This window comes from Odontesthes bonariensis, chromosome 6 (assembly GCF_027942865.1).
Source record: "Odontesthes bonariensis isolate fOdoBon6 chromosome 6, fOdoBon6.hap1, whole genome shotgun sequence".
Taxonomy (NCBI): Eukaryota; Metazoa; Chordata; class Actinopteri; order Atheriniformes; family Atherinopsidae; genus Odontesthes; species Odontesthes bonariensis.
In genome coordinates this window covers 11682180-11706305 of record NC_134511.1, presented here as the reverse complement: position 1 = coordinate 11706305, position 24126 = coordinate 11682180, and the positions used below count along the sequence as shown (strand labels likewise).

Genomic DNA, 24126 nt, shown 5'->3' with positions numbered 1-24126 from the left:
TCCACCTGAACTCCTCAGGCCAAACATGATGGCGACTTTAGCCAAGTGCACCAGCATCCAGGAACCTTGTGCAGCATCCTATGCCCGACAGCACCCTGCCTGAGCTCCAATGCCACCCTGAGACCCCCCCCCACCCCCCCCCTTTTACTGGACACTGAACTCCCTTCCCTCTCTTTGGTTCGCGCCCTGGGCACGCAGCGGCCGAGGCAGACGTGTGAACTGTGAATGAGGCAGGCCGAATCCGCGGGCCAACAAGAGCACAGAGCTGCTCTTTAGTAAGGCTAACGCTAAGCGGCGGACAGCAGGTGGGTCACATAAATACCTCATTGAGAAAGAGTGAGAGAAGTTGGAGGAGGGTGGGGGTCAGAGAGGAGAAGGCCTAGAGATGAGGAGAGGGAGGGTGGCTGCAAAGAAGAAACAGCAGATGGAGAATGACTGGGAGAGAGTAAAATGGAAAAAGAAAAAAAACTGAAAAACTGAGAAGGAAAATAAGAGCCGCTACAAGGAAAACAGGGGTGGGTGGGTGGAAATAGGTGGACGTTGAGCTCCCCTTTCTCCTTAATCTGTGTCGAATCAATACCCCTACTGTAATAGAGCCTCCCAATCCTAGTCACTTGCTTCACTGCCACTCTGCATACTGCCACAAAGGACCAAGTCACATCATGTGATGGCCTCTTTCACACAAGGCTCTGGGACTGGAAAGGAGATCATATTCAGGGAGAGGAGGGAGGCATGCAGGCTAAAGGTGAATGAGATCAGTGGGAATTGGACAGCTGAACGTTTTCTTTTTATTTCTATTATTTTGTAGCTGAAGGTAATATGAATAGCACTGGTGAGACTGATTTGTGTGACACCTTAAGTAGGACTAGCACTCACAAAATGTCTTCTTGCATATTTGTTTTGCCTTGAATTAATGGCAACAGCCCACTTGAAAACACAATTTGTTCACTCGCTGTTTGCATGCCGACACATAGGGAGTAAAGTTAATAAATCTGGTTTCTTTATCGATTTAGATTTGAATAACACTCTTTTCTCGATAGAGCAGTGTAATTATCTTAAATCCGGAGAGGGAAACCGGAGCGGATGTTGCTTCACATGTATAGTGACATATGGTGAAGTCATCTGGCTGAAAGAGGTAAGCAAAAAAAAAAAAAAAAAAAAAAGCCTCCACAGACCACCGTTTAGTTTCCTGTAAATCCAAACATGTGAGGGGCTGGGTGTTCTCAACCTTGAATATTCACCTGTGAAATAAGTCTTAATTCCTTTGTACAGTATAGCTACGTACAAGATACAAGTTGGGCATACTGCTGTAAACTGTCTGTTTTAACAATTGCAAGAAAGAACTGGCTGACAGGCTGGTGCATGCTGTGATGCGCCTTACACTCTTCTGTAATCAGCTGCCGGCACACAGGCTGTCAGGTTACAGCCTGCAGCCAGCAGCTGAAGATGTCGAGCGACAGATGAGGTGAAACAGCGGTGCAGTTTGTTATACCACCTTCAGTCGGTGACTTCACCAAACCTTTAATAACCACCTTTCTCTCTCTCTCGCTCTCCCTGCTTATGTCTCACATTCTCACTTTGCATCTCTCTTCTCGTGGTTTCCCTCCTCCTCATACATTTTATTTTCCGTACATCTCCCCGGGTAATAATCTGGACATTTTACACTGCCTTCTCTGTTGCTCCCCGACTATTTGTCCTTCTCTTTAGTTTTACCATTTCGTGCTTTCGTAGTTTCTCAGTTCTACTTCAGATCGGACTCTACGCTTATTGTCAGAGAAGAGTGTGACACATTCAGTTTCTCCCTGCTTTGTCAGTCCAGATTTGAATCATCGCTGCTCTTTCTTTCCTCACCTCTGTTTATGCTCTTCTCTCTGCCTTTCTTACCTCCAAAACATCCGTGTGGTTAGCTTCGACTATGACTGTACACTTATAATTTCCCAGTATTGTCATTCTTTATCCAAATAGTCTATATTTAATGTAATAGATTTTATTATTTAGAAACCAGTATCCTTGTCTTTGTGAGGATGTGTGTTTAGTGGCACTCGACTTTCATTATTTTCAATTTCTCCACCTTTTTCTCTCACTTTTGTTGTTCTCCCTCTTCTTCTCTAGCAATCCTTCACCCATCCCCATCTGGACCTTCAGTTTGTCTTCGTCTTTCTCTCTTTCTTTGTCTACCTGCTTCTAGTTGCGGTGAGTCGAGGCCAATCTGAGGATGTCTGGGCTCCGCAGAAAAACATGATGTCATCGCTTTGAGCGCCGGCAGGCAGGGACCGCCGCTATCTCACTACAAATTTACAGAATGCTGCTTCATTTTAAGACGGACTGCCTCAATTGCACAGTGTGGGCTATCCACGCTGCATAGATCTCATCTCAAGTCTTTGACTTTCATCCGCAGCATCAGTTTGTATAGCAGGAATTTGTGCATTTCTTTTACAAGAGAAAGAAAAGCATTATCTAGTCGTATGTAACAGAACACTACGACCTTTCTTTTGTACATTTGGATACTTTTCAGTCATCTCATCTTCTCGTGCAAAGTGAAGACACTGAAGACACCACACTTCTGACATGAGAATGTGTGAATGTGTGTCCTGACATGACAAGACTGGAGTAAGAAAGCTTTCCCCGTAGTGCAACTTACTGTACAGTATGTCTTTGTAATAACTGACAGTGAGCCATGATCAACTCTGTGTCAACATAAGTAAAATCACATTTTTGATTATACTCCCCAAGCCTCCACAATTGTATCCCTCTGGAACGTTTGATTTCTTTCTAAACTACTGCATTGTCCCACCTCTTTGTTTCGAACTCTCAAATTTTAATGGTGTAACCTGGAAATGCAAAAACCTTCAGCTGGATTCATACAGCTCCCGTAACAGTTAGGTCACCGCATGTTAAAAAAGACGATACGCGAGTGTAAGACTTAAAAATGTGAATCTGAAAGACGACGGTCCATATAACACAAATAACACGCAGCCCTGAACTATCAGAGGTTCGTGTCCTGGTCCAGGACAACATGAAGACGGGGCAGAGGGTTTAAGACCCGACAGCAGAGAGGACTCACAATTAAAGCCAGTGGGTCAGGGATGGGTGAACACATACATATACAAACGCACGCTTACACACAACATCACAACTACTTTCTTGCTACGAGAGCTGGTTTCCATGACAACAGACGGGGAGAGAGAAAGAGGGAGAGAAAGAGAGACATAAAAACAAAGCAATGGAGCATTTCGCCCCCTTCAAGTCGGAGTATTGACTCGCATCTGAGAATGATGTATTATCAAATGCAGGAGGGGAAGAAAATAAAGATGGGGGGGGCTGAAGGGAGGGTGTGGTAATGGGAAGCGTAGTAAAGAGAGAGAAAACAAAGGGAGAGCAGTGAATGAACGTAAAAACAGCGGCGTAATCTGTGTCAAAGAACAAGCTGAAAAACAGACCCAGAGCCAGACAAAGTGAAAGACCCAGAGAGGAACTAATGAAAGCAAAAACTGAGTAAACTGTAAAAGAGTTTTAAGTGCAGATCTGCTTTCACACAGCGTGTCACAACATCACTTTGTCTGAGCATGAGTTGAGGCATCAGTCACAAACTCAGCTGTTTACCAAACACAATCACAGGCAGGTCTTCCCAGAGGAGGAAAAGAGTTCCTCTGTGCTACATTAACACTCTGAGATTCTGGTCTTCTGCCAGACAAAGTGTAGTCTATGTTTTGCCTTTTAAAAGTAATGCAACTTTCAAGGGGACGAGCTCCACAATATGAATGAGAAAAGCAGCAGGTGGCTTGGAAATCTCAGGAAAAATACAACTAAAGAATAAAGCATTCGATTTGACCTTACCAGTGAGGCAGACTTTATGGTGGCAAAGCGACCCTGGTTTTTGTAGTTTTGGGCTTGGCTGCTCTTGTCTGAAGAGGCTGGCCTGTGGTCTCTGTGGATCCCGTCATCCCAGTTATATTGATGGTCCTGCGTGGATCACAAAAAGGAGAAAAGATATAGAACTTATAACTTATCATATAAATTATCTTGGGTACAGAGTTGTTCACTTTAATAATTCAAATAAAATAAGGATGGAGCAAAAGGGAAGGTGAAAACTCTGCTGTTTGATTACAGATTTGAACTCACCACAGACTTTGCAAACATTGAAATTCTTCGTCATAAGTCTGTGAGTTTCACCGATTTCATTCAAGCGACTTCCAAATTTCAAAGAAATCTTTTGCTCAAACTGTGTCAACTGTAACCTTTTAAAAAATACAAGATGAAACATATAGACTCAATTCCCTCTTTAGAAACGGAACATTTTCAGTAGCCAGGGGACCAAAGGGTTGATTCATGTGAGGAGGGAACTTCATCAGCATCTCAAAACAATATGTGTCAGTTTCAACTGTTCTCAGCTCAGCCCCTGAACTCGGAACAACACCCCGGCTGTCAGCTCATTACGTGACAACCTTATTCATGCACTGTCAAAACACAAAGAGCAATTGAAGAAGGAGAATGACAGAAGTGACAGCCCTCTCCCCATCGATTTTTAAGTACTACAAGATATAGTGTTGTGTTGACCCGTGTGTAGTGACTGAGTGTGTCTGGTACACGTAAATGGGGAATCTGTGAGGAGCACGTGTGTGTTGCCTGTTGACATGCATGCACGGTCTTTGTTCTCAAAGTGTGAACGGTGTCAGTGATGAACTTGAAGCAATCTGCAAACAGTGAGGACTGTGTCAATGGTTTCCATGGTTTCACGGGGGAGGGGATTTAGCATACTCTTGAAAACACAAGAGACCTCAGAAATGAAGTGATCGTACTGTTAACATAGCATTTGACTATGCTTACTGTTCATCAGTATAGGTTAAATATGAATGGAACTATGGGAAAAGTGTTGTAACAGCAGGTATCAGTGGGAAGGTACAAGAATCTCTAACTAATTCTGGGGCCTGGGCATCTGTGCCTTATTCTAAAAATGTAAACATGTGTATATGAATGACGGTCAGTGTTAAATCACTGGAGCATTTCCGCCCATGTCATCGAATTTAAAATGCACACAGTGGAAAAACAAGTTTTGGGGCGAGGTAACTCCATGACCTTTACCTTCTTGGTGTGTGCAGAGGAGTCCAGGGTGCTGCTGTAGTCCTGGGGGTGCATCATGGTCATGTCGGAGCAGCTGTCATCCAGCACCTCCTGCATGCTGTTCACACTGCTGCTCTGGCTACCTGTGCTGACCGAGGTGCTGGGGATGGAGTGGTTGCTGCCCAGGCTGTTCATCTTACAGCTGGCTGCCTCACTGTCCTGCAGGTGAACACCGTCCCGTGCGACATATTTTTAGACAAATGTGCGTTTAAAAGTTACACAACTAAAATCCCGACATCAACTCCCATCGTCCTCACCTACTTGTATACATAACAAATTCACCTTAACACGGTGGACATAATCAGAGCATTCCAGATTGCATTATTCATGGTAAATAAGCTTTTGAAGCTAATTGAGCTAAGTCTTAAACAATAACCTTTCACATGAAAACATAAAGCCAAGCATGGAACAGGAGGGTTTCTCAGGGTGTCATATTGCAGTGAGGTATGGTGGCTGCTCTGGTCAGCATCACGTGGTGTAGGATGACACTACTGTGGCTAAGAACTGTCCATGCCAGTTCATTTTACCTTAGGCCAGGTCGGTAAAGAAGACTTTTTCTCTCAGTTTCAGGCTGCAGAAGGAAGACTCCCGTTTGATGTGATGTCAACGTGTTAGACTGCTATGAGCAGCCATTAACTGTGTTTCTGTATTTTTGGCCCTCATTAAAGCCCAGACAGTGAAAAGGGATAGTTTGGATAAAAGTGTGATACCTGGCATTTCCCTTTCTGAGATTGTTTGGGTTTCTTTAACATTACTTCAGATAGATTATCCTGTCCTCACCTTTTGTGTGAGATTCTAAACTGGGCTGTAGTTAGAAAACATTTATAAAGTTTGCAAAAATGATGTGAAAAACACCCCGACTGTCGTACTGATGGGGTTCTCGTCTCAAAAGGGAATTGCCAAAGATTCCCTGAAATTTGATCTTGCACTTCGGAATATTTTGACTGACATTTGTCATTGCCTAAGCGTGAATCATCTGTGCGCCAACAGATCATCAGCTTGTAAATGCTGTGCGTAAGCCCAGCCTGCCCACCCCAAACTATTTGATTAGAACTCATCTCGCAAAAATTTGCGATTATAAATTTTTGGGAATGCTTCTGTTTGACATAAAGGTTTACGTATGTCATCACAAAACCCAGACTTAACTTTAAGCGAAAACTAGTGCTTAAATAAAGTTGAACGGATTTAAACTTTTCATCTCTTTTTTCTACTTTTAACCGTTAATCTAGTAAAAACTAAATATCTTTAACAGTCCGACTCCTTTTCTTTGAGCCCAACCTCGTCGTTTTTCCTCCCACCTCTTCCTCTTCCTGGCTTTCTCCCATGGGCCCATTGTGCTTCTCCTGGTAGAGAATCTTCTTCATCTTGCGGTACTGCAGATTGTCCAGCTCACGGACTGCATCCTTGGTCCTCTGGATGAGGTCAATGAGAATGCGCGGTGAGCGATCCCGACGCACGAAATCATGCTGAACAGGAAAACAAAAGGCGTAGTGTGAGTCATTCGTCAGTAACTCAGGTCAGACATTAAACACTCAAATTCAAATGTACTCTTTAAATTGCCAATTCACAAGATTAACTGCATTTCTCTTGCTTCCTAAAGAGTTTTAACCTAAATCTACCATATATCCCAATAAATTTGATTGGTTGCGTTGGAATGCTGCAGATTTAAATGATAGAGATTATCTACACACAGCTGCATGACCTTAAAGTTTCTAAGTGGAAAAGTGCTCATCTTTGAAGATCTTAGAAGTAATTCAGAGTTTAGGGCAGCATTGTTCAGTGTTTTTACATTTCTGTGAGCACCACAACTATCACTAGAGGGCGCCTGTAGGTTGCTTAACCTATCCTGGGAGTTTCAGCACTTCACATCCTCTACTACTCTGATCTGAGAAAGGTTGCCTTTAACAAAATATGATCAATAGTCAGAATCCTTTTGATTCCAGTTAGGTTTTTAAATGAATTTGTCTCGGCACCGAGTTATTGACGATCGTGATTCAAACATATCAAGTAAAAAAAGCTGCTGAATAATCAGCTGACGACAGATATTTTAGTCTGAGAATGTTCTTTTTTATTTTCTACCTTGTTCATTTGTTTGTCTGAATGAATAATTAACAACTTTTGTAATCCAGAATCATTGGAAATGAAAGTAAAAAAAGGGTTTCAACCTTAATTAAGTCATATTCCGTTTACCTAATCTGTGCAACAACATACAAACGATCAGATTAACACTTTTGCTGAATGATGATTTCATTCACAATTTTTTTTTTCCCCCCATTCTTGGTAAAACTTCCACTTCCAAACTGAATCTAATGTGATCTGATGGATGTGTAATTTGGTGGGTCAGGGCATTGTGTTTATGTAATTATTTATTTTTCCTTACGTAATGACTTGGTCATAACAGGTGGATTGGTTGAGAAAGAGGAGATGTGTCCACTTATTTTCAGTAAGCGCACATTTTTAAAACCTTTTTTTTTTTTAGAAACTGTTTCAACACCATGAATTAAATGAAGAAAAAGAATAAACTAGAGCAAACAAAAGAATTGATTTTTCTCACCGACGCTTCCACCCACTACGCCCCACACACACACATTCACACCTCCCCTGAGTCACTCTCATTCATAAAATATTAAGTGCTTTAATGGCTGAATTGTATGCAACCTGAGGGTACCAGAATAGACTATACGGCCTGTGTTAAAAAGTATGTTTTTTTTGTTTTATTTTTAGCACCCCTCTCTCACTGCACACCTTCCTCTCCATGTGACAGATGCTGGTGTAATGGGTTAGTCAGGACACATGGGAGTGACATCACACTCTGAAAATAGAGATGAGAGTGATTTGTCCCGTTTTTTGATGGACCTACATCCGAATGTGGGTGGTTGGCCACCCATTTCCCTTCAACCAGGGAAAACTTATTTCTCAGATTCACTCTCTCTAAAGTGTTGGTGTTGAGAGGACAAAACAGCTTTTCTACAGCACCTAAAGTCCCTCCTCCATATGAACACTGTGAAATCACTTGCCATTATGATCCATCCATAGAGATTTAGATCTCTAGCAACTCAACACATGTTAACTCTTTGGTGTACCTTCCAACCTGTACAGAGAAGTTTATCTTATCAAACAGCATTTTCCAAGGCAAACGGAGAACTTTCAAAAGACCCAATAACTCTAAAGTAAAAACAGGGTTCTCTGCACATCCTCAGCAGAATACACCAGAATCAGGAGCGTCTAAGCTCAAGAATAGTGAATAAAGAGAGCTGATGCTCTGATTAAATTTACAGCGCTTAATTATGCAAACAGACCAATGTTTTGACCCTCCTGCTTCTTTATAAAAAGACAAAAAGGTTTGAAACTCTATATTGCATATTTCATCCATGGAGATTATTAAGTGGTTTCAAAGTGGATTTGTTATTTCATATATGTCCCTGGTTAAGCTTAACTAAGCAGCTGCTGCTTGTATATTAACCTTGATGACAAAGGTAATATTCTCATATTACATTCAGCGACTAATGAACTGAAAATCATCTATCAACAATTGCAAAGATGGATTAGATTTTTCCCTATTTGGGTCACTTTTATAGTAGATCTATTAAACACTAACTGGTCCCAAAAAACCGCATGGATTTTTTCTGTTTTTCTGTTTTACATAATGATGAATTTTATTATTTTAATTCATCCTCTTGCATTGAAGACATTTGAGGTTAGTTGATTGATTTATGGGATCTAAAAATCATCCAAAAGCCAAACAACACACAATGCTATTTTTATTATTTTTGTTTAAGAGAGTATTTCTGCTTAAACTATAGATGCTTTTCAGATAGGGTCACTGAGCGGTCACGATTTTTTAAATTAATGACTTTCAGTGAGGTATACAAGGAGAGAAACTATTTCACCTTAAGCCAGAAATCAGATAGCTCAAGGCCCACAGATTGGTGACCTGATTCTCTCTTTTAAAGAGCTTGGAGGGGTATGTGCCTGTGCATGTTCAGTCAAATGAAGAGTTAGTGTTTTCATGTCTGAGAAGAGATAGTAGGGTATTAATCATAAACTAACACCCCAACCCCCCATGCTCTTCACTATAAAACGGGCCCTTCAACACTGATCCAAAGTCTGTTTGGTACTTATCCCTCTTTACTTTTTCTAGCCAGGATTTGGGTCAGGGGTGTTGGGATAAGTGAATCCCAAACATAACCTCGATCCTGTCCAGGCAACAGTTCACATTTCCGCATTTGACCTCTGCCTAACCTCCCACCTTTCACTCATCCCCACACCTGAAACAGGTGTCAAAAATCTTGGACGAGATCTGCACCGTTGAGCGTGATCACCAAGAACATAAAACGCTTAGCAGCTCAATAGGATTACCTGCAGGTCACAAAAACAAAAAGATAAACTCTGCAACTACAGGGAAACTCACTGGACATTCATGGATTATCAAGGGATATGTTCATTGAGTTTCTAGGGGACAATCAGCAGCAGCTATGAAACTGTTCTTATACAGACTAACTCGCACAGTAGTTTTAGCTTGGAACTGAAGAACTTGACCTGAGAAATAGTGACTAAAAACTTCCACTTTTAAGATCCTTTATGGTCCATTTATCGCTTACGCTTTGTCCATCTATTTGGGGTTTTGGAGAGCCAACTATCACACGAATAAAGGAAAAAGGAGCCAAACGCTTAAGGCACCAGTCATGAAATTTACGGTGTCCAAGCCAGCTTTTTTTTTTTTTTTTTGTGCCTCCCCTCCCTCATTTCCTGTCTTCTCCACCATCTGACCACCATATTAAAGCATACAATTCCTCCAAAATACAAGACAGACTTCTGAATCTATCCAAATAACACAAATAAAATTCTTGAAAGCTTCCAATTCTTAAGAATTTTTCTGCAAACTAAAGTGCCAAATATACAGAATGAAAAACTGCACATATAATGGACAGAAATAGCGTACAACTTGGAAGCACCACACATAAGTTTTGTGGAGTTACGAGAGAGCATGGCTACAAAGTACAGCACAGGAAGTAAGGCGAAATAATAAGCAACTCTCAGCAGGGTGCTTGAAGAAGACACTGTGTATATTCTTGCGTATTTGGGAGCTGTGGGTGTATGGGAGTGACTCATCCTTATGGCTCAGGGACTGACTGACACAGGAAGTGAGGTCACAGCTGGAAGGATAACAGAGGGAGCCCACTCACTCGTAGCAGCTCCCCTGACGAGGGTCTTTCCTGAGGAATTTTCAGTAGGCAGTAGTCGACAAAGCTTCGGAAGATGTCAGACCTGGGCAGAGGGGATAATGGGATGTGGGTCAATAATTCTTCTCACTGAAACATTTAAAAATCAGAAAACAAGAAGCTGAAATAGCAATGAGTAAATAAAACCCAGCTACTGTACTTACTGTCAAATTAATGATTTGTGCTTACAGAGGAGTAATCTCTTGTGTAGTGCTGTGTTTACTATATCACTCACTTAAACCAGAAAAAAACAAGACCCACATACGGCTTATGTAAATATGTGGAGCAACAGAAATTAAGGCCAGTGGTACTGTGGAACTCTACTTATGGCTAAGTACATTAAACCATAAAATACCATCGGTTTTGATTTTTGAGATTAAGAAACCTTCAATGTTTTGTAGGATTTGAATAAAATCAATATGCACATTCAGAGTAATTTTTGGGGTAAGTATGTGCAAAAGCTTAACACCTACCACTCCTCTCTCTGCGGCTGACCCAGGTCTGTGAGGGCACTTGTATGACATGCCAACGTGTACACAGTGTGGTCTTGTGTTTGTGTACTGAGCACTATTGAGCCAATGTCTCTACTAGTTTTATCTGGTGATGTTGTTCATGCCTCGGGCTCCTGGAGCTCCTCCAAAAATACCATAATCATGTGCAGTCCCACACAATCACCCACCTCAGCATTATGCTAAAAGCAAACTAATTTTACAACAGGTGTTTTCTCTGAACGGAGGAAGTAAATGAGGACTAATTTTCAGCCGCTCTGAAGCAGGTAAAGAGTAACATTCAGCTCTGCAGCCCCATACAGCTACTGCAACATAATGTAAGGAACTAACATCTGCACGATTGCATGCCTAGGATCTTACATACTTAACTTTCAGGCCATGATAAGAGGTTAATAATTGATGAGTGCCTTTTCCCTTATCAAATCAAATCAAATTTATTTGTATAGCACATTTCATGTACAAACAGTTCAAAGTTCAAAGTTCACTTATGACAACTGCACCTCACCGTCACTCACCATCGTGCCAGAATATTTATTGCCCCACTAAATTCTTTCTTGTAACTTTTACCATCTTTCTTTGCCAGTTTAGATCACCTACTTTGCTGTGCATACAGTAGTGTAAAACCCCCTTTATATATCTCGTTCCAAAGTGCAAGACTTTCTTAAAATGCTTTGAAGTGGTCGTGAGTAACAGTTCTTCAGGCTTTCTAAAGGTATTTTACCCATTTTCAAGCCAATCCTTTAGTTTTTTTGTCGGTTTGTTTGTTAAGCTCTTTCAAACAGACCTATTAGACCTCAAAAAGGCACCTAACTCAAGGTCTGAACCAGTGTCCTGTCTATGCATCATAGATAACTTAGCAAAAGTCCAGTTTTAAATTCAGTTTTTAGCATTTGTGTTGTTAGTTTAGCAAATTGTCAAATATAACTGTTACGTAGAAGGGAGGGAGAAAATAAGAAATAAAATAAAACATACAAAAACAGCCTCAGAAAAACATTTGTAATCTTTGGTAAAGAAGGACGGGCCTTTAACTCACCACTCATTTGACTGCAGCGTGGGAGAATCGTTCTGTGCTATGTGGTATAAGGCACTCATGGCATTCATGTTGAACAACGGTGGTTTACGTTCCGCTGGCATAAGAAAAGAGAAGAGAGATACACAGAGTTATTTTAGTACCAAAGTTTGAAATATGACCATTCAGCTTCTCCTTTATTTAGCTAGAGGAACTGAGGAGTACGTAGAAGATGGAAGCTGTATGTTTCAAATCAGCTTAAATTGATTTAATTTCTGAATGTATGGGCCAATCATTGCTTTCTCACCCAGTTCAATACAGGTGATCCCCAGGGACCAGATGTCAACTTTCCCTTCGTACTGACCCTCATCCATGGCTAAAATCACTTCTGGGGCCATCCTGGGGACAGAAAAACACACGGGCAAACACAACCACACACACACACACACACACACACACACACACACACACACACACACACACACACACACTCTATTAAGTATGGAGGAAAATCCATGAAAATGTTATAATCTGCTAAGCTTCTCAGAGCTTTTTAAGACTCTGGTATGCTGTGATAGCAGCTCAGTTTTTGGAATGTGTTTCTATAAACGCAGCATGTGACAACTTTTGTGTGTCTGACTACTGGTCCAGCTGTTTAAGTGATGCATTCATTTACCATCAAAGCTGGCAAGGGTGTGAAAGTAAATATTTCGGTGGGTCAAGTAGGGCTGATGATTTGATATTGAGAAACAGGAGAGACGCGATGGCTTTAGACTTTCCTAGGCGATAAATCTGAAACCTTTGGCAGACAGTGAATGTCTAACACAGTTAACCCATCCAGCTGTTGATGTGTTGTTTTTTTTGTCATTCAGACAGAGGGCTCACAAGATGTGCAAGAAGGAGATCCACTGCTTGCAAACAGCAGATGTTTGAAAGAAACGTGGTATGAAGCCATTTCACAGATTGCACCAATGATGACCCACAGTGTTTTCTCACAGTGAACACAATTCATTACTTACTATTGTAACTTTTAGGTTGAAACCAGCATATTTTGTTAATGAGACATAAGATCCACATGTAAAACTGCCATCACAATCTGTGTGATAAAAGTGCGTGATTCCCATGTTTTGGGTTGTGTCAAAAAGTGTCAAAATTCACAAAAAGAGAGTAAGTTCCCCACAACACTGTCCGGGAAGCTCACAGTCACGCAGGATATTTAACAATTTACGTTGTCAAAGATCACGTTGATCTTCTTAGAAGCTGAAGTCCTGCCCCGTAATCTGTATCGCGTCTTTTGCTCTGCATACTGACCAGTAGGGTGTTCCGACAAAGGAGTTGGCAGGTGAGGCAATAGAAGCGGAGCCAAAGTCGGCCATTTTGACTTGACCGAGCTCAGTCAGCAAGATGTTACCAGCTTTCACATCTCTGTGAAGGAAGAGGGACAACAGAAGAGCGACCACAAATTATTGTTCTTCTCCATTTTGACACACCGAACCCTACTGGTGCGCATTTACGGACGTCACGTTCGTTTTTTAACCAACATGATAAATTCTCAAAATATCTGCAATGAAAATCCCCATGACCTTGAGAAGTAACAAGCATTAAGGTGTCGACGCCATTATCAAATCTTTCTGGCCTGTGATGGAGAAGAAGGGTTGTAAAGTCCTAACTGTGATATTCAGGAGGGATTACGGACATGAGTCTTTTATAGCTTGATTTCCACTCTCTGCAATAAAGAGTGTAAGTGTCTTAACTAATCTTATCATGTCTTTTTATGGAGCACTGCCTGTTCCTGATGGGAAATATTCAAATCAAGACTCAACTCACCTGTGAATCATATTATGGGAATGTAGGTAAGCCAGTCCTAACAAGGCACCGTGGGTAATGGCAGCAATTTCCATCTCTTGGAGTGGTTTCTTATGAACTTGGGAAAAACAAGTGCAGTGGAAATTAGTTACGTCGAAGACCTGAATATTAATGACAATAATAAACGAAAAGGAGAGCTCTATATAAAAAGGTATGCGTCTGTGATATGGATAACATGTAAACAGTTGGGTCCCTGTGAACTGTTGGTACAGTGAGAGTATGTGCCAAAGTAAAAGGTCACAGCAGAGATGAGTGAGAAATTTCACAAAGGTTAAAGTCCTGAAAACAGACCACAGCCAACTGTCGTGACGGTGTGCTCTACGTCAGCCATGAGTACACACAAAGGTGCTTAAAATAACACATAGGTTTCGGGTCTGAAGTGGTTAGAGGGTCAACAGTTTAGGAGATTCAAGCTTTGAAAACTGGATGTTCTCTGGCATTTACAAAAGTTGTTGGTTACAAAGTAAATGAAAGAGATACTCTTTTCAATCTGTGGTTTAACATGAAGTGGTTTTAGAAAATGCACTAGATTACGGAGTTAAAAAACGGCTACAAGTGAGTGGATTTATTGTCTTGTCTTATCTTATCTTGCTTTGGTTGTCATGGACAGAGCCTGAGCTGGGATTCAAAGAAAACATTTATGATGGTCCACTTTACAAAACAGAGCAACAACAACAGGAAAAAACCTGAGAGCTTCTTTTTTTTTATTTTTAAGGTAAAAACCTATAAATTCCACAAAGTTTCACCTTGGAACTGTGTTTTGTTTTTGAAATAGATAATGACCGACAAAAAAAACTAACAAACACAAAATTGTCTTTTAATCTGTGCACATATCAAACATCAGCTTATATACTTACCCTCTAGTAAATCTGATGCAGAGCCCAGGCAGTACTCCATCACCAGCTGAAACAGGAATGAAAACTAAATAAGTAATGACTCAGATGATGAGCGATGCAACTATCCTAGGTGCAAAAAATTCAAGTTGGAGAATGCTGGTGAAGCTGTTTTCTGTCTCAAACTGAGAAGAGCCCAAAGAAAGCGATGGAGGTAGCATTAATTACAGCATCTGCAGAGATGGAGTAGCAAACAGTGAGAAAACACAGGAGAGGCACACGATAAGAAATAAAAACAAAGAAGAAAACTATCAGACAGGAGGAGGGAGGGAAAGACACCGTAACAAAGTTGCCAGACTTAAAAAAGAGAGGCGTTGAAACCCAAGAAAATATGGAGGAAGGACTCACTGACCCAGGCAGTGTTGTCTTTCAAGTAGCATCCTTTGTACTCAATCGTGTTTGGGTGTCGCAGCTGTCCCAAAAACTTGACTTCCTTAATGATGTCCTGCCATTTCTGCCAAAACAAATTCACACACAGATGGTTAACAAACTACAATCCCAGTATCACCCCCATTTTGACTTTGATAGCAATGGGGCAGCTGTCTTCGCTGTGGTCACCACTCACACAGGTATTATTGCTGTGCCGTATCTTTTACTAACGTGTACTTACGGACAGGACAGTTTCATGGCACTGCACCAACATAAGTAAAGGAAGACTCAAAGACTAGCTCTCTGTCTGAGCTAGATCGAAGAGGTCTAAGAATATCAAGAAAAAAGCCTACACACGAAACCATCCCTCGCTGGTTTATAAAAAGAGTCTACTAAACCACAGAGAAGAGGGCTAGAGTTCAGCCGCAGTGTGAGCTGTGATCACGTGCTTTCTAAAATAGGTTTGTATATAGAAACAGTTTCCTTGACTTGGGGATGTTCCAAGCGTTGCTTCTGGTGGTGAATAATTATTTTTCTTCCTTGAGACGTCTCACAAATTCACAAGTTTGCATCAAGCTTTCTGCGAGATAGCAGTGAGAGTGGTGTACTGCTGCTTCAGCATTTTGAGCTACAGCCTAACATGGAGCAAACAAACTCCGTTTGGCCGTGGCCTTGCTAAATGCCCACTAGAGCCTGAGCTTTTTTTATGATATGGTTAGAGAAACCCAGCTGCCAAACTGTGGGGAACATCTCATGTGCGCTCACGTGTGTGTGTGTGTGTGTGTGATTTCTTTCTTACTTCGGTAGTCTGTTTTCCATTATAGGACATCTTTTTGATGGCCACCACCTCATTGGAGTAGGAGTTCCGTGCCTGTAAGCGACAAAAGGAAGAGGTCATATTAATTTGGAGTCAACCACAGCAAAAACACATACAATAATCCTCCCACACCATATGAGAGGAGCTCTTTATCGGTCTATCTACCCATCTATATTCTTTAAGAACAGCGTAACTAGTCGTTTCTATTAAAAAGGGAGTCACATAAAGCTAGAGGAAATAAAAGAAACGTTGGACCCAGTACTGCACAACATTACAAGAGAAAAGATACAGCGGGAAATATTTAGTAAATTTAAAAATAAGTGGCCTTTCATGACCAGATAAATCTGATGCATATAAAAAAAATCCCAAAGAACACACAAAGTGAAACCACAAGGTTATTCAACAGATTGTCACATTTGAATCTTAACAAAATTCCACCTCATAATAGAACTAACCTACGAAAATTGGGGAAGCCTGCAGGTAAGAGCTGCATTGTTCTCCTGCAGCTATTATAAAGTGTGAGTGAGCTGTCAGTCCACATGCTCATGTAAAACCTGTGGTGTTAACCTTGGAAACATTTGGCGTCAGGGGCAGCAACGCTGCAGCTCGGGATAAGCCCCTCATCTCGGCTTCATCCCACATATAAATGGGAATTTCGTGTTGACATTCAAATGGAATTACAGTACCAGCAGGCAGCAGTTTTATTCCCACTCGACTCTTTTTTTAGATTAATTTGATCTCTGTGATTGCCTGTCAGTTCATGCATGCATACTAGCCTTTTCCTCTTTAGCAGGCCACAACTAGATGGTTTGGAGATAGCAGCAGAAAACAGAGATCATGTAACACTAAAATATTGAAATGCATCCAGGCTAATTGTCACTGCAGGTTAAGAGGAACAGCAAATCAGAAATTAGAACAGTCAAATCCATCCCAGATACACAATAATAGGGCTGTGTTTAAAGCCCCTTAGCAAAGGTCTGCATTTTTTAAAAGGCAACCCTAACCCTTCTAAAATGTGGTTCATCCTTAATATTTATACCCATAAACTACAAACGTTAAACATGTTAACAATGCTTCAGTTTATCTTGCTTTTTCATTTCACATCATTTCTAGGGTTCTTTATATCAATATAGTTACTAAAGTAAAAAAAAAATCTTTGCAGAGAATGTATAAATCTATCCAGAAGAAAAAGCTTTAGTGTGAACCACATTTACGAAAGCTGCTCAAGCAAACAGCTAGCAGCGCTCAAGCAGTAATGCAGACAGCAAAAGTGTGTCAGTGAGCACAGCACTGGCATCAGGGCAGGATTAGACCAATGCTGGAGCCTGATAGCCACACAGACATGGGCGCCGGGGCCACTCGTGACCGATGCATCGGCTATGTGCATGCATGTGTGTGTGTGTGTGTGTTTGTGAGAGAGAGAGACTGTGTGTGAGATTGACATGGGATAGAAGGGGGTAATGAAGCCAGGGCAGTCAAGAAAATCTATACCAAAAGAACAGCTGTTTTATGGGGTAGGGAGGAAGCTAATTGCCCCCAGCCGTACATCTGGAGTAGAGGAGAGGAAACAAGAGGGCAGAAACAGGGAGTGAAGGAAAAATATAGTAATAGCAGAGAAATGAAGCGTTCCTTACAGATAATGAGATTAATATGAGAGGTTACAAAGGCACCATTGAGCCTCTTAAAGAGCCATCATGTGGCGAAGTGCATGACTCGATAAAGGACTATGTAAGGAAACTCGCTAATAAATTGAAGCTATATTTGCTATATTAATAAATTTCATGTAGGACACGGCACAAAGTGCTAGATATGATCCAGCACTTGATGTACTCGAGCTAAATGAAGAGCCCATCATTTCCACCAACTGCATTATTGCTGCATTCTCATGGAATTTTATATTTTACATTTTATAAAAGACAACATAGAGATTTCATCTAAACAGAAAAGGCTTCAGAGTAAATTTACAAAAAGTCACATTCCAGTATAGTTTGAACCCGAGTTTAAAACCTAATCAATAAGGCAAGGCAAGGCATCTTTATTTATATAACGCTTTTCATACCACAGGCAAATCAATGTGCTTTACATAAAGAGAAGGCATTTAAAAGAACAGCATAAAAACGAGCAATTTAAAGAGAATAAAAAAAAATAGAATAAAAATTAAAACACAGTTAAAAGCAACCAAAGAAGAGGGGAAAAGGAAAAATATAAACTCAGCCATAAGCACACCGAAAGAGAAATGTTTTTAACCTGGATTTAAAAGTGCTTACAGTTGTGGCTGATTTCAGTTCTGCTGGTAGTTTGTTCCAGTTGTGTGCAGCATAACAGCTAAAAGCTGCTTCACCGTGTCTAGTTTGAACTCTGGGCTCCACTATCTGACCTGAGTCAGCAGATCTCAGAGCTCTACTGGGTTTATACTCTGCCAGCATGTCATTCATGTATCCTGGACCTACACCATTCCGTGATTTGTAGACGAGTAGCAGAACTTTAAAATCTATTCTGTATCTGACCGGGAGCCGATGTAAAGACCTGAGAACTGGGATGATGTGATGTGATCTCTTTGTTCTGGTTAAAACTCGGGCTGCAGTGTTCTGAATGAGCTGCAGCTGTTTGAGACTCTTTTGGGTGGAGTCCAGTCAGAAGACCGTTACAGTAGTCAAGTCTGCTGGAGATGAAAGCATGAATCAGCTTCTCCTGATCTGTTTGGGACATGAAACCCTTAATTCTGGATATGTTCTTAAGTTGATAAAAGGCTGATTTGGTGACTGATTTGATATGATTGTTGAAGGTCAGCTCCAATAACACGAGAACCCTCTGTGTCACGCAAAAGTACACAAAACTGTGAAATGGCACTTACAAAATAGACGGCCCCAAAGCTGCCATGTCCGATTTCGTGCAGGTCACAGAAGACGTCTTCTGGATCATCTTTGAAGAAGAGGTCGGCCAGCTCGGGGTCCTTCGGTACTCCTTTCCGTGTGGACGACGGCATTATGGGCTGGACATGGGCTAGGCGTCGGGGACCACACTCGCATACACGCTACCACTACCACCACCAGATGTCCACAACGGCCCCGGCATTGGCCAGCTAGACCTGAGACAAAGAATCAAGTCAGGATGAGAGATTATTAACTGACCATATGTTTATTACATCACACTTGCATATTCAAGACTGGTTTAGTCTCCATAAATAGGATCGACTTCAATTACAATGACTCACACACATAATTGTTTGATCCAAGGCAGTTTTACAGTTTGAAGTATCCATATGTATACAGTACTGTGTAAAAGTCTTCAACCACCCCTCATTCCTTTGTTCTTCCAGACTTTCTTGTATCCTTTAAAAGCAGTCTTGAGCAATAGTTCTCTCAGATTTCTGAATGCATTTTGAAGTGTTTCCTTGGACATCGTCCAGTTTTCCACCTATTTTGTTTAGGAAGTGATTTATAAGTCACTTAACAATCGCTTATAGATCGTTCAAGCTTATAAAAGGCACCTAATTCATGTGATGAATCAGTGTTGTGTTTACAAATAACAGACAACTTAGAAAAAAAGCTATTTTAAAGTGAATCTTTAAAGCGGCAGTAGGCAACTTTTTTTTAGTCATATTAGCTTGAACTGTCATGGGATTCTGGAAGTAGAATATTAAATAGGCTGTTTAGGAAAAATAACGAAATCTGTAGCTCCCTCTGAAGCCTGTAATCATGCTTACAAAAACCGAGCGCTCCCGGCTGTTTTTAACCATCAAGTTAGGGTGGAGGAATCCTACCTGTCAATCACAGCTTGTGCACACGCTGCTGAGCGTGAGTCTGCCCCAGCTTGTGTGCGCTCACACTGGTGTGAACTCACGTGCACAACCTCGTCCACAGAGGGGGAGGGGTTTGGGGGGCGATTCGGAGCTTGTTAGAGGTTGGGGGAGGGACCTGAAAGTTGTGTTAGTTCGAATTTTCCGACTTTAGACTCGCAATTTTGAAAACTTGCCGACTGCAGCATTAAGCACTTCGTTGCCAACAGCCATTCAGAAAGACGCATCATTTCCTCCCGTTTCTTTAGGTTTATCTACAAAGAAAGCCAAAGACAACACAGTTCTACAGACATGAAATAATATTTCTGTACCAATAAGATTGATTCCCAAAGAGCTATTTGCTAAAAACTTGACATTTCACAGCATGGTGTGCAGTGTGTCTACAATTTGAAGAGACTGAGGAGACAAGTGGACAAAAGAAGAAGTGTCAGGCCTAAAAAACTCTGTAGCAGATGAACAGTATCTGAAAGTGATGTCCTTAAGAAATTAAACAAAATTCAGCTAAGTCCTGAGAAATGCATCTGGACCTTCAGCTGATCCATTTACTGGTCACTGAAGCCTCATCAGAAATGGTCTCCATGGAAGGGTGGCTGTCAAGAAGCCGTTCTTAAGGAAGGGAAACAGGGAGAAAAGGCTGAGTTATGGCAAATGACACGAGATGTGGACTGAAAATCAGTGGCAACGGGTCTGATGGAGGGATGAATCCTCCCCAGAGCCCGGACCTCAACATTATTGAAGCAGTGTGGGATCATGTTGGCAGAGAACGGAACAAAAGGCAGCCCACATCCAAAGAAGAGCTCTGTTGTATGTTTATATATGTTTGCTAAATCGCTGCATCCATTTCCCGTTTCCTGGTAATATATGAAGAAATGAGGGGTTCCTCAAGACTTTTACACCATACTATAAAGAAACGTGTGTGTCTGTATTGTGTGTTGAAGACTTTTTTTTTTAAATGATTGCTTTTTTGTGTCTCATTGGCAGTTGGGACATGATAAGACGGGGGGGGGAGAGAGAGAAACTCATGATGACAAACTAACAGTGTACTCATAATGCTCATCCAAGTCTAAATCACACTTAAGTTCACATCCACACACATGCACAAGACAGCTGAAGCTGAGTCACGAATGCATCACTTCCACACATGCTCACTGTGTAACAGTTGTGCATGTGCGTGCAGACGTATACACTCATGCTAAATGTTATGTATCACAAGGCTGTAGCCAGGCCGTCAAGCGCGTACGCACCCTGGACACCCTGCTCCAGTTAGCTTCATTGCACATGGAAAACACACATTCACACGCCATCTCTCGGATCTCTCTCTTTCTTTTTTTCCCCTACCATGAAATCTCTGTGCACATCAGCCAGATGTAGCAAGTAAATCTGGCTCCAAAAGCCAGCACCACACAGAGAAAGTTAACACAGAGGCAGCAAGACACGCGGGCCAAGACAGTAAGCATCACCATCATCCAAATCCCCTGCTCTTAAAAAGGGATCCAAGGCATCACACCCAATCCAAAAATATCACTGTTAAAGGCAAAGTTCTGTCCTCTGTTCAATAGAACCAAATGCACAAAGATGGCAGCCTCAAGGTTGTAACTTTTATGTTTATATTTGCAAAAAGTGTCTAGAAAATAAACTATGTTTGGTAAAAATCAAACTGATTGCAGCCTTCAAGTGATGTTTTTGAGCAAAAGAGAAAGAGCTGTTGGTACCGTCGAGGGTAAACACCACCCATTCCTCTACACAAAAGCTCAGGCCCTTTCAAGAATTTCTGCAGTGCAAATATTAAAGGCTTACAATATATTGACTGACGTTTGTCATTTTTTTACTCTATAAATGTAAATGGGGAAATTTTGAGCATTTTGAATTCATATAAGGGCTGGTTATAGGACAACAGAGTGGCATGCATGCCAAGAAAAGCTCCAGAATGAGACACATGCTGCTTTTTGTGAGTCCTGAGGCACAATGACACCCTGCTACTTTTCACTACAGTCTTGTGACAACTCAGCATTGGGAAAGTTGGTTGTGCTGTTGCTATTAATACTAGAGAAATAAAGAAATAAAAATTAACCTGCCCCCCCCAAAAAAAAAAAAAAAAAAAAAAAAAAAAAAACTTTAGGAAATTTAGGTTTGATTGCATTCAACAAATGACCTTTTTCCATCAAGTAAAATATCACATAAGCAGTGGCTTTTCTGAGAAGCAGGAAACCTCTGGCTGAGCATGCCTACGATTGGGGGGGGGGGGGGGGGGGTGATGAATGATGAATGACCTGTGTACAGTACAGCAGTGTATAATGTGAATACAACCAGGAGCCTGTAGAGCCTTCTACTGGGTTTATTCTCCAAAACCGGGGAGTAAGAGAACACCCCAAATTGTCCTATGTGTTTACAATGTTTGTACTTACATATGTGTGTATCTGTGCATGTTTGTGTGGCTATTAATTACTTCATTGTGTGCACATCTGTTGTCAAGCTATGAATATACAATATGAACCTGTGCGTTACTCCGTATTTCTCTGTGTCTTTTGGTTGCATCAGCTCGCCTGTCTCTCATCTTTCCTGCTTGAGCTTCCCAGACAGTGATTCACTACCCTCCATCTCAACTCTTTCCCCATCAGATGCACACTAACATCCCAAATGCACAAAAAAAAAATGCACTCAGGCTGTAGTATGACTGCCTTACCAGAAATTAAGATGATAAGGAAAAGGTTACCAAATATAGAAAAACATACGTTTTTGGAAAGACAAAGTAAGGAAATCAAAGAGAGAAATCTATGTGACTGAGGCAGCTTTTCCCCGTGCGAGCGAGCTTTGAAAATAGATCTAACGAGAATCAGAACATGGTTAAAAGACAGAAATGGAGAACGGGAACACGCAAATCATGTGATCACTGGAGACTGCACACCTCTCGCTCATGCGTTTCCTCTCCTCATCATCCTTTCCCCCCCCACTCTCATAAGATGTGTGAAGTGATGCAACTTGGCAAAAACAGGTTGTAACACAGGGGGCTTGGTAGAGCTGCCAGTGGTCCGAGTGTGTGTGTGTGTGTGTGTGTGTGTGTGTGTGTGTGTGTGTGTGTGTCGTTACTGTGGATCTATGAATGGTATTGTTCTGAGAAAGCTGATTAGGCAAATGGCTTAAACAGATTAAATGCTTGGTGCGTGTGTTTGAGTTCTTTACTACATGTCACACAACTGCATGACACCGTCTGTACAGTACAGGCGTACAGGAGTGTATATGTGAATGAATAAGGGACAGTCCTTTAAACATCATATGCTCTGTGCATCATTGAGCCCCATTTTGGTATTACAATGACTAATTGACCCGCCAGGTATTGCTATGAAACCAACTCCGCTGAGCTCAAGGATATAGGTCCGTGTCATGGGGAATTTATACTGAACTTCACATCGTCTCCTCCCTGCCATTTATACACAAGAAGAGAAAACATAGCACAACAACAACAGTTCTTTGTTGCATTTTTGTTTGACACTGATTCGAACAGACGTGCAGAATCTTTCCTTATTCTACTTTGTAAGTAGGCGGCAGCAAAAAATAACATTGCAAAACATTCAAAAACTCAATCCGGGTCATCCAAGGCTGAGTTTCATGGACAAATTTTGAATCTGACATTTTGGTTTGAAAAGACCAAACAGATGAGAAAGTAAAGAGGAAACTATCTGATAATATGTTGTGCATTTGCCTTTCTGGATAATATGGATCCAATAAAAATGTCCCATTGAACGCCATCTGATCCTTCTGATCTTTAAGATCCTTTAGTTCCATCAAACATTGTGTTTTCGTTTTCTCTTTCCCCTTTAATCGTTCATTGCTTTAAAAGCAAAGTCTTTGATAAGGGAGAAAATGAATGTGTGCGCATATACAGTATTAATGCATGTGAAAGTATGAGCATTAATATTCATGTGTATGAGTATACAGTGTAGACAGGAATATATTTGTCCCAATCCACCAGAAAAGAGAGATAAAAAGCATACAAGTGTCTATATTGCACGTGTAGGTCAGCATGTGTGCATCAGATTGTGTGTGTGTGTGTGTGTGTGTGTATATATAGTCAGGGGGTTTATCAGCTTACTGGTTCCCCTCCCAGCTTTTGATAGGAACAGGAATTAGACAGACTGTGGGAATTCTTACTGGGATTCAAATCACCAGCTCTAATCAGAAACTGAGAAAAAAACAAAACAAAAGAAGAAGTAAATCCACCAAACTGCACTGAAACAGAGTGTGAGGGCAGTGTGTGTTGGTGTGAAAAAGGGAGAGAATGAGAATTATGTAATAATCCAGATCCCTTAACTCCTATCATGACGTTATACAGAGCAGGCTTAGAGCTTTGAGGGTGTGTGTGTGTGTGTGTGTGTGTGTGTGTGTGTGTAAAAATGCACACATGTACGTGAGAGAGCAAGAAAGTCTAAACTGCAAAAAAACTGTAGCTCAGTAATCCTGTTTAATAAATGCATGTAGAAAAACTAATGTAAGCAGATAGTCTCTCATCTCACAAGAAGGCAA

General features: G+C 41.2%; 1 protein-coding gene across 4 annotated transcripts in view; it reads right to left on the bottom strand.

The window, feature by feature from the left end:
* The window catches only part of taok3a (TAO kinase 3a), a 58394-nt gene that overhangs the window by 8680 nt on the left and 25588 nt on the right, over positions 1-24126 (bottom strand). For all 4 annotated transcript variants that reach the window (XM_075467397.1, XM_075467398.1, XM_075467399.1 and 1 more), the window contains exons 3-14: positions 18661-18894; positions 15789-15860; positions 14973-15074; positions 14585-14630; positions 13689-13785; positions 13173-13286; positions 12169-12260; positions 11886-11979; positions 10308-10389; positions 6420-6587; positions 5083-5280; positions 3838-3963 (exon numbers count right to left, since the gene is read on the bottom strand). In XM_075467397.1, coding sequence (XP_075323512.1) covers positions 3838-3963; positions 5083-5280; positions 6420-6587; positions 10308-10389; positions 11886-11979; positions 12169-12260; positions 13173-13286; positions 13689-13785; positions 14585-14630; positions 14973-15074; positions 15789-15860; positions 18661-18792 — 1323 coding nt within the window. In that variant the 5' untranslated portion in view covers positions 18793-18894. The remainder of the gene's footprint in view (positions 1-3837; positions 3964-5082; positions 5281-6419; positions 6588-10307; positions 10390-11885; positions 11980-12168; positions 12261-13172; positions 13287-13688; positions 13786-14584; positions 14631-14972; positions 15075-15788; positions 15861-18660; positions 18895-24126) is intronic.